The 10,465-nt window shown below is 46.2% G+C and overlaps 2 protein-coding genes and 1 pseudogene across 4 annotated transcripts in view; 2 read left to right on the top strand and 1 right to left on the bottom strand.

Annotated features, from left to right (window-relative positions):
- The first annotated feature begins 2,665 nt into the window (after nt 1-2,665).
- Nucleotides 2,666-3,619, top strand: LOC101984107 (annotated as a pseudogene).
- A 2,119-nt stretch (nt 3,620-5,738) lies between these two features.
- LOC101983817 lies at nt 5,739-7,703 on the bottom strand. The gene is made up of 3 exons (XM_005357032.3): nt 7,572-7,703; nt 6,866-7,294; nt 5,739-6,532 (listed from the first exon to the last, which is right to left on the bottom strand). The coding sequence occupies exons 1-3, from the start codon at nt 7,701-7,703 to the stop codon at nt 6,491-6,493; spliced, it is 603 nt and encodes a 200-aa protein (XP_005357089.1). The 3' UTR covers nt 5,739-6,490.
- Pi4kb (phosphatidylinositol 4-kinase beta) overlaps nt 7,139-10,465 on the top strand; it is a 37,613-nt gene continuing 34,286 nt past the window's right edge. For all 3 annotated transcript variants that reach the window (XR_003377868.1, XM_005357004.2, XM_005357005.2), the window contains exon 1: nt 7,139-7,213. The gene's annotated coding sequence lies outside the window, so the exon portion shown is untranslated. The remainder of the gene's footprint in view (nt 7,214-10,465) is intronic.

Genomic DNA, 10,465 nt, shown 5'->3' with positions numbered 1-10,465 from the left:
AGTGTGTCTCAGACTCGGCACTGGGGCCCGAGTCACGAACTAAAAAACAGCACCCAGGAGGGTGCTGTGTTAGCTAGCAGGCTACCCGCTTGAGTCGGGGGCAAAATAGACCGACGTTGGACGCCAAAATGTAACGGTGTAAACGAATGCAGACAGATTGTAAAAAATATATATATATACAGCTTTAATAGACTTACAGAACCACCGTTCCACAGAGACCAGGAAAGCAGAAGCAGCGGCTGGGAGCACGCTTGCCAAATTTATATGCAAACATTAGCCTGAGGCGAACATGCCCCCTAAAGGGCAGGACTTATCCCTACAGTTTTTGTTTTGTTTATATTGTTTTGTGTCTATGGATGTTGTGCCTCTGTAAGTCTGTACACCGTGTGCATACTGCTGCCTGTAGAGGTCAGAAGGAATCGAATCCCCTGGAACTGGGGTTATGGAAACTTGTGAGCTGCCAATGTTGACAGCTGAGTTGAGGTCCTTTAAAAGAGGAGCCTGTGCTCTCAGCTGCTGGGCCATCTGTCTAGCTCCACCACATGATTCTGAACATTTATTGTCTAGTTTTTGAAATTCTGTATTGCAACCCATTAGTGAACTATGAAATCTATTCAGAAGAATGCCAAACATTGCTTCTAAAAGGGAAATAAAATAAGCCCCAAAGTGTGAGAGTGCTGCGCACAGATCCTAGTTCATGAAACTCTTAGTTCATATTACATATGCTCATTTATTTTTCAGTGATCACAGTATAAAATACATTGGCGTTTTAAATGAGATTGTTTTTAAATGTGTATGTGTGTTTTGCCTTCATGTACTTATGTGTACCATGTCTGTGCAGGTCCCAGAAGACGGCATCAGATCCTCTGGTGCTAGAATGGTTGTGTGCCACAATGTGGATAATGGGAATCGAACTTGGGGCCTTTCCAAGAGCAATGAGTGCTCTTAGCCACTGAGCCATCTCCCCAGCTCCAGAATCTCCATTTAAAAAGCTAGGTGAGAGATGGCTCAGTGGTTAAGAGTTCAATTCCCAGAACCCACATGATGACGCACAAGCATCTGTAATGAGATCTGGTGTCCTCTTCTGGTGTGCAGGCAGACATGCAGGCAGAACACTGTGTGCATAATAAATAAATAAATAAATAAATAAATAAATAAATAAATAAATCTTATAAAAAGAAAGGATAAAAATCCAGGTGCAGTGGTGTTGCTTATAACCCAACACTGGGGAGGCAAAGATCAGAGGGTCTCTGAGATCTCTCAAAAAAAAAAAAAAAAAAAAAAAAAAAAAAAAAAAAAACCCCAACAAGCCCAAAGTGTATGGCTCCTGAGGGAACGGCACCAGAAGTTCTCCTCTAGCCTCCACAAGCTGAGTGTGTGTGTGTGTGTGCGCGCGCGCATACTTGCACACCAGCAAACGCCTGCACATACACATAAAAAGAGGTTCATTGGTGAGGAATTTAGAGAATAGTGCAAATATTATACTTCAATGTTGGATACACTTCTCATGGTTTTGCTATTTGAAAATGAGATTTGAATGTAATGTGCTATGCTTTTCATGTTTTTATGACTGACACAGAGACTGATGGGAAGCTAAGAAACCAGCCCGTGATCCATCCCAGCATTCAGGAGAAGGGGGTAGGAGGCCAGGCTAGGTTACACAGGGAGATCCTGTTTTGTTGAGACAGGGTCTCTTTATGTAACTCTGCCTATCCTAGAACTCACTATGTAGAACAGGCTAGCTTTGAACTCACAAAGCCTCTGCTGGGAAGTCATCATACCCAACTTAAATCCTGTTTTGTTTGTTTGTTTCCCCAAACAAAACAAAATGGGACCAAGGCTTAAAAAATAAAGGAAAAAGGAAATATAGAAAAATTAATTTAGTCAAACCTATGGATTTAAAATATTTTAAATTTATTCACTTTTGAAAAGTAGATATTCCCAAATAATACATCAGTGAAATAATTCACATTGTCTTACAATTTTACAAATCTTCTTTATGCCCCACTAAATCTCATATCTGCTTCTACATTCAACTTGATGCTGTAGCAACAAATACAACTTTTTCCTATGGATTCTTAGAATGCAAAGATAAAGCCTTCCCTTCCTTTAGGACAGCACTTCTCAGCCTGTGGGTCATGACCTCTTAGGCAAACTTCTGTCTCCAAAAATAAGTACACTACGATTCATAACAGTAGCAAAATTATAGTAGTGAAGTAGCAACAAAATAACCTGATGGCCTGATGGCCGGGGTCACCATCGCATGAGGAGCTGTGTTAAAGGGCGTGGAGGGTCCCAGCCATGGGAGCGCAGACCTGACAGGACTAAGACTATAATCCTAGCTGCTGGGTGGTTGAAATGCAGTTGCAGGTTCAGTGCCTGCCTGGGCAACTTATTCAAAACCTAGCTCAAAAAGGGAGACAGCCCAGTGGCAGAGCACTTGCTTAGCATGCAAGAGGCTCTAGATTCAATCTCCAGTACCGTATAAATAAATTAAAATGTCAAAATATAGGTAGGAACAAGGTTGGAATGTGTGTAGCAGAGAGTAAACAAAACAAAAACCCCAAACTCTCCAGATAAAAGCAGAAAGACAAAGCTATACATGCAAAAGCATTTACACCTCTGAGCCATAGAGCTAAACAGAAAACGTGGAATATACTTTCTACTCATGACTTAATTCTATGTGATTATGTACATTAAGGAATGGCCTCATTTGGTTAAGAATTTACCACTGACTATAGCTATAAAAAGTGCTACCTCGCTCTCTCCTCCAGCCCGGCAAGATGCCCAAGGGAAAGAAGGCCAAGGGGAAGAAGGTGGCCCCGGCCCCTGCCGTCGTGAAGAAGCAGGAGGCGAAGAAGGTGGTGAATCCTTTGTTTGAGAAGAGGCCTAAGAACTTCGGCATTGGGCAGGACATCCAGCCCAAGAGAGATCTCACGTGCGCTTCATCAAATGGCCCCGCTACATTAGGCTGCAGTGGTAGAGGGCCATCCTCTATAAGCGGCTCAAAGTTCCTCCTGCCATTAACCAGTTCACCCAGGCCCTGGACCGACAAACAGCTACCCAGTTGCTTAAACTTGCCCATAAGTACAGGCCAGAGACTAAGCAGGAAAAGAAGCAGAGGCTGCTGGCCCGTGCTGAGAAGAAAGCTGCCGGCAAAGGGGATGTCCCGACTAAGAGACCAGCTGTCCTTCGAGCGGGCGTCAATACAGTCGCCACTTTGGTAGAGAACAAGAAGGCTCAGCTGGTGGTGATTGCCCACGACGTAGACCCCATTGAGCTGGTGGTCTTCCTGCCTGCTCTGTGTCGCAAGATGGGGGTCCCCTACTGCATCATCAAGGCTGGGGTGGCTGGTCCATAGGAAGACGTGCACCACTGCTGCCTTCACACAGGTTAACTCGGAAGACAAGGGTGCTCTGGCCAAGCTGGTGGAAGCTATTAGGACCAATTACAATGACAGATATGATGAGATCCGCCGCCACTGGGGAGGCAACGTCCTGGGTCCTAAATCTGCGGCTCGAATTGCCAAACTGGAAAAGGCAAAGGCCATAGAACTCGCCACTAAACTGGGTTAAATGTACTGCTGAGTTTTCTGTACATAAATATAATTATAAAACTTCAAAAAGAAAGTGCTACCTCTTTTTACATTTGTGTGTGTGTGTGCGCACACACACATACACATCTGCTACGGAGTGCATACGGATGTCCAAAAACAGTTTGCAGGAGTCGGTTTTGTCCTTCCACTATATAGGTCGGGGATCACCCTCAGTCATTGTTGGTAGCAATCCCTTTACCCACTGAGCCTTCTCGCCAAAAGTTGCTACCTTTGAAATAAGATCCTCAGTTTGAACAGAGATATTCTATCCCTGAAGTCTTGTTTTTCTGCCAATGGAAAAAAAATCCCAGGAGGTTAAGGAGGGGGGATCAGTATATATGTAGCCTGGGCCGGGCGGTGGTGGTGTACACCTTTAGTTCCAGTACTTGGGAGGCAGAGTCGGTACTCTGTGAGTTCGAGGCCAGCCTGGTCTACGGTGCAAGTTCCAGGACAGCCAGGGCTACATAGAGAAACCTTATCTCAAAGAAACAAAAGAGCAACAAAACTAAAATGTCATAAATAAAACCCATTATTCTGTATACTAAGATGTGACAAATATATTACCAAAAGCAAACACAGCTCACCTATGCAGGGTGGTGCACACCTTTAATGCCAGCATTTGGGAGGCAGATGAAGATCAACTTCTGTGAGCTGAGACTGTCCTGGTCTACATGGTGAGTTCCAGGCCATGTAGTGCTACATAGTGAGATCTATCTTTAATTTTTTTTCTCCTGCCAAAAGTACTAGCTCAGGCCTATAATATTAGCATGTATTTGGAAGGCTGAGTTGGTGCAAGTTTAGAGTCAACCTGGGTTACATAAAGACTAACCTGGGCTATAGTGAGACCCCATTTCAGAAAGCAAGCACAAATGAACACAAGCCCTACTATTAAAAGGGCTTTCAGCCAGGCAGTGATGTTGCACACCTTTAATCCCAGCATTCGGGAGGCAGAGACAGGTGGATGTTTATGAGTTTGCGGCCAGCCTGGTCTACAAATCAAGTTCCAGGACAGCTACAGATACAAAGAGAAACCCTGTCTTGAAAAACAACAAAAACCAAAAGGGGCTTTCATCCCCATTTTGTATTGTTTGTTTTAATATGTCCGGCCTGTCATGTCTCTTTGTACAGTATTTAAAGACTAGTTTTAGCCCCGCCTGATGGCACATCCTTTAATCCAAGCAGGTAGGCGGCCAAGACTGGCAAATCTCTGAGTTTGGGGCCAGCCTGTAGAGTCCCAGGATAGCCAGGGCTATGTCTCCAAATGCCAAATAAAATAAAGACTAGTTTTGCGGCACCGTGGAGTCCCAGTCTTTTTTTTTTTATTTTTTTTATTTTATTTTATTTTATTTTATTTTCAAGACGGGGTTTCTACATAGCTTTTTGGTTCCTGTCCTGGAACTCTTGTAGACCAGGCTGGCCTCGAACTCACAGAGATCCGCCTGGCTCTGCCTCCCAAGTGCTGGGATTAAAAGCGTGCGCCACCACCGCCTGGCCTGGAGTCCTAGTCTTTAAGGAATGTGTAACAGTTTAAACTCTAGGCCACCACAGGCTCACCAACCTCTTGAGCTGATGAGTGGAAGCTCACCGAGCACTGTGGGTCCTAACCCACCACGGTGACAGCGGTAAAGTGTCTCTGGTACCCTGCTGTTCCTTGATTCCCTTCCATTAGCTCCCCCTTTAGCCTCCTTTATCCTTTTGTCCTGTTCTCATGGCCTGAAAAAATCCCATCTCTATTGTTCAGCACATAATTTTTTACGCTCAGAATGTTCTTTCCTTTTTAATCCCACTGGATACTATCTAATATCTCTCCTAAATTCTGCCATGCCCTATGTGGCCAGGCCTTCGTGCCAGCTTAACAAGGTTCTTCCCTTGGTCTACAGCAAGTAACAACCTCATTTGTTCCACTTTTGTACCGCTGCAGGTTGAGCAGGCATTTCAAGCTACAGCTCTAATTTTATCTGTATGAATGTTTTGCCTCCATGTATGTATGTATCTGGTGCCCACAGGGATCGGAAGTGGGGTTACGGATGGTTGTGAGCCACCCTGTGGGTGCTGAGAATTGAGTCCGGGTTGGTCCTCTGAAGAGTAACAAGCGGTCTAAACCATGAGCCATCTTTTCAGACCGCTCAAGCTGTAGCTCTTTATCTGCCTCCTAATTAAATACTGAAGCTGGGGCATTCATCACTTGTATTAATGTTCCAGTAACAGACATGTAGTTCTTTCTTCATATTATCCAATCTCTCAACCTTGGAAAATGTTATTACATCATATATTGTTGTTACTATATTGTTATAATAATATTGTCATTATTATACAGAAGCTGAAGTTTAGTCTAGAATGGGGACATGTGGATATATTCCTAGCTACTCCACAGGCCAGTGGCTTAAACCAAGGAATATAATAGCAGCCTGGGAAAAATAGACTGTCTCTAAAAAGGGAAAAGGTGTTGGGGGGGCGGTAAAGAAAGAAAAGGGGAAAGGGAAAGAAAGAAAAAGAAAATGGAATGATCTCAAATCAGCTCATAAGTACAATGAAGATGGCATCCAAGATCTAGTTCAACCAGCTTCCAGCAGGATATTAAGATCCTTCCCCTACAAGGGGCCTTAGATACTAAGAAAGGCACTGGGGCAGTTGTTCGGAGGAAGGGGAGGACTTTCAATAATGTAACCACAAATATCACAAACCCAACACCAGAAGCCTGTCTCCAGGGCCTGCTGGGGGTGACCTCGGGAGCAGAACCTTGGGCCAGAGTAGTGCTGCTAACGGTGAAAGATTGAGGCGGTTGGACTGCGCCATTCCTGAAGCTACAGGGGCATACTCTTGTCATCGTCCTTAAAGATGAGTAGGAAAAGGAAAGTGAGGGTGACTGTCCTCCTCTCTGGTCCCTTCTCTTTCTCATCCAGCATGGGTCCCGCCGGCTGATTTACGAAGAGAATCCTGTAGGATAAGGAGAAGGAGGGAAAAAACCACTGATGGCAATTACGGTAACTCAGTGGCTTATACAAAGGAATTATTTGCATATAATTTGCATGTTGGTGTACTTGTGGAAGTACATAAAACTTCAGTACAACCCCATCCCGCCGTGAATCCAGCCTTCAGTATTTCCCTCTCGGCTTCCTTAGTAAAGCCTGCCTCTTAGGTCCGCCCTCAAGCATAGGGCCCGCCTTCCACGGTAAGCTCCTCCCTGCTCCCCCGCCCCTTCCCCAGCTTCCAAATAGCTCTTCCCCGCCCCCTTTTTATTTCTGAACAGGCGTGAATCGGGCAGCTCACCGCTCTCCGATTACTATGGGATCGGTAGTGTCCTGACAGCCCGGGAAGTAGGAAGGCAAATCCCGGGAAGGAGGGCTCTGGCCCAGGAGACTCTGACATCGAAGCCCGCAGAAGAATTGTTATTTCGGGTCCTGCGTGTGAGGTCCGGGCCAACTTGAGGCAGCGTGAAGGCCCCTTCAGGCGGCGCCGCGGGCAGCCCCGCAGCCGGGGCCTGGTGCAGCCGCCGCGGCCGCTGTCAGGGAAGCACGGGCGGCCAATGGAACCCGGGAGCGGCCGCTGCTGCTGAGGCGGCGGTGTCGGCAGTCCGACCCCGACCGCCTGCACCCCCTCCGCGAGGGTCCCCCGGAGGTAAGCAGCTCCTCCCACATGAGTCGCCCTTGCCGGGGGCGGGGGGCGTCTGCCACCCTGTCTCGCACTGCCTACCGCGACCTGGGTTCGACTACAAAACTGCCTTCCTGGTGGGAGCTGCACCCTGGGGTCCTTCACCCTTTTCCCTCGGGCCCAGGGTCGTTTTCTCTGCTTTCTGGTTTCCTCTTCTGTTTAGCCCCTCCCTCTGCCCCGTGGATTCCACCTCCCCCCACACCACACACTTACTACCCCTGTTGCCTCTGTCCGTCTAAGCCGTGAACCTTTTCCACATTAGACCCCTTCTTCAATGTCCATCCTTGTTTGCCCTTCCTCGCCGTTTGTGTATCTGCTCCCTAACCTTTTCCATGGACTCCGCCTTTATCCCTTTTTCTATTTCGCCCAACTCCTCCGTAAGTCTGTGCAACCTCAGCACAGAGTTCCCATTTCCCTCAGCTAAAGATCGTATCCATTTCTTCGGCTCTGATTCCATTACCTCACCGTAACCCACTCCTCCAGCTCCTGGTTTCCAAGAATTGCCTATTTCCTTCTTAAAGGATCTCAGACCGTTGTTATCATGCCCAAGATCCCATCTACTTTGACCTTAGTGCTTAACCCTTGTCTGGGGTGCCTGACGATACCTGGACTGTCCCTGAAAGAAAGGTCTGCTCTGAACACCCCTTCAGATTAGTGATTTCCAACTTTTCACACACACATACACACAGCCCCCGTTTCCAGGATTTTGCCGATCTTTGTCTTCCTCGGTTGTCTTCCGTGTGGTAACTTTAAGTGCTCTCTGTCACACTTTATCTCCCACACATCACTATTTCAGATCTGTTAAACCTTGAACGAAGAAGAAAATGTGTTGGGAGGAGGGGAGCCTCGGCTGTCTCAGGCTTTTCTGGACAGATGTGTGTTTCTGAAGGATGGGGCAACTTTTAAAGAAGTCCCGGTCCATCATATTACATTTCGTTGACTGTTCGGAGGCAACCACTAGGAGGGATGAGCAGGCCTGCGTGGAAACTGAATGCGGTCGTGAGAAAATTGTGCTTCAGGTTATTTGGGACTTCATTAGGTCACAGGATAGGGTCTCCTACTCCCGGCCAGACGGAAGCACGGTGGAATAATGTTGGCTAGTTTCACAAGCGCTTGGGCCTAAGGGGTGAAGTTGTGTGACGGGGAAAAGGCACATGAGATGATGTGAAGAGCTGGTATTTTCAGAATCAGGACCCTTGGTTCAGCGTGCAACTTCCTCCCCTGAACCTAAGAATGCTCTTGTGAGAAAAATGGCTCATTCTGTAAGCAGTGTTGCAGTAATAAGCTAGTAGCAGGATGTCTGCTGGGGGAAGAATTATACTTTTTTAATTTATAAAACACTGCAGGTTCTCAGGCAAAAGGAATTTACTGCTAGTGATTTTATCATCTTGGGAATTTCCCTCTATCTTGATATTTTGATTTCTCTGGTTTCTAACCGTGAGCATAAAGCATAAAGTCAGTTTGACACAGAGACTCCTGGCCTGCCTTACACCACCTGATCCATAATTCCAGATTCTATGGTCAGAAAGTGTGTTTCCGGAAGAGCTCTTGGGGAAGTAGGGGCATGCTGGACTCAGCAGCTAACTAGATGCTGCTTTGTCTTCCACACTTCTCTCGGCCTGAGACAGTGAGGAAGGCACACAAGTGGCGTTCAGTTACACAAGTGGGGCAGTAGTGGTGAACGTCTTTAATCCCAGCACTGGGGAGGCAGAATTCGGATCTCTGAGTTCAAGGTCAGCCTGATCTACAAATGGATGGAGTTCTAGGACAGCCAGAACTGTTACACAGAGAAGCCCTGTCTCAAATTGTCCCCCCACCACCAAAAAAAAAGAAAGAAAGAAAATAGTTATACCAATTTGGCCCACTTCTTACTTCGAAGTTAGAGTACAATCTAGTAATCCGTTTATGAGAGACCTTCCCTCCTTAGATGCTCCCTTAATCAAAAATGATACCCTTAGTTGTCCTTGCTTCTCATATGGGGCCACACTGCGTACGAACACCTGCTGAACACTAAGATAGCAAACTGAGATGCTTGGTGTGGGGAAGAGGTTTGGGAGGATCCCTTCAGTAATCAGCGTGGGACAAAGAGAGCCTAGTCTAAGCACAGCTAGACTTGAGCAAGGAAGACTAGTTTAGAGAAAGGGGAGCAGTACAGGTTGCCGTCTTTGCCCTCTGCAGGTCTTGTCAGGCTCCTGCCACAGGCTTGGGCTGTCTGGCTGGAACCTGCTTATACCTGCTACATGGCCTTGCACAGAGTTCTCAGCTTGATCAATATTGACCTAACTACTGTGAGACCACTGCCCTTCCCCCAAGGCTGTAGCTGAGAATGCCTTCTTCCCTGATGCCACCATCCTTTGAGACCTTGGGCGGCTAAGCCCACTTGGTTCCTGGTGGAGCTTGAGCTTGCTAGACTGCTCAGTCCAGAGTCTCTACAGGGAAAATGTAGAAATCATTCTTCCTTTACCATTAAGGTCAAAGGGGAAAGATGAGTTGAGTTCTTAAAGATTTGTAATAGACCTTAAAACATGAAAAGGAACTTCTTTTTTAAGGAAAAATTTTATTTTATGTGTATGGATGTGTTGCCTGCCTGTATGTCCATGGGTCACAGATGTGCCTATGCCTGCAAAGACCAGAAGAGGATGTTTGTTCCCTTGGAACTGGGGTTAAAGATGTTTGTGAGCCACCAGGTGGGTGCTGGGAATTGAACCCAGGTCCTGTGGAAGAGCAGGTAGTGCTCATGACTGCTGAGCCCTCTCTCCAGCCTCAGCAAGGAACTTAAACAGCCAAATAAGCAGTCTAGGATGATAGAGAGTCTCTTATGAAGAGCTTATTTTTAAAAATTGTTGTTAGGGCTGGAGAGATGGCTCAGTGGTTAAGAGCATTGCCTGCTCTTCCAAAGGTCCTGAGTTCAATTCCCGGCAACCACATGGTGGCGCACAACCATCTGTAATGAGGTCTGGTGCCCTCTTCTGGCCTGCAGACATACACACAGACAGAATATTGTATACATAAATAAATAAAAAAAAGAACAGATTGCCTTACAGTTATTTATGTTTATAGTATTAGGTAGATAGACTTGAATTCTAATACTTGATTCATAATGTGTCATCATCATTGAAGAATCATCATCATTGGAAGATCATCATCATTGGAAGATTGATCCATCGATCGATAGATAGACAGACAGACAGCTCTTGGCTGTATTTCCTTTGTTTGACT

The sequence above is a fragment of the Microtus ochrogaster genome, chromosome 21, assembly GCF_000317375.1.
Source record: "Microtus ochrogaster isolate Prairie Vole_2 chromosome 21, MicOch1.0, whole genome shotgun sequence".
Taxonomy (NCBI): domain Eukaryota; kingdom Metazoa; phylum Chordata; class Mammalia; order Rodentia; family Cricetidae; genus Microtus; species Microtus ochrogaster.
This window is presented reverse-complemented; position numbering and strand designations above follow the sequence as displayed.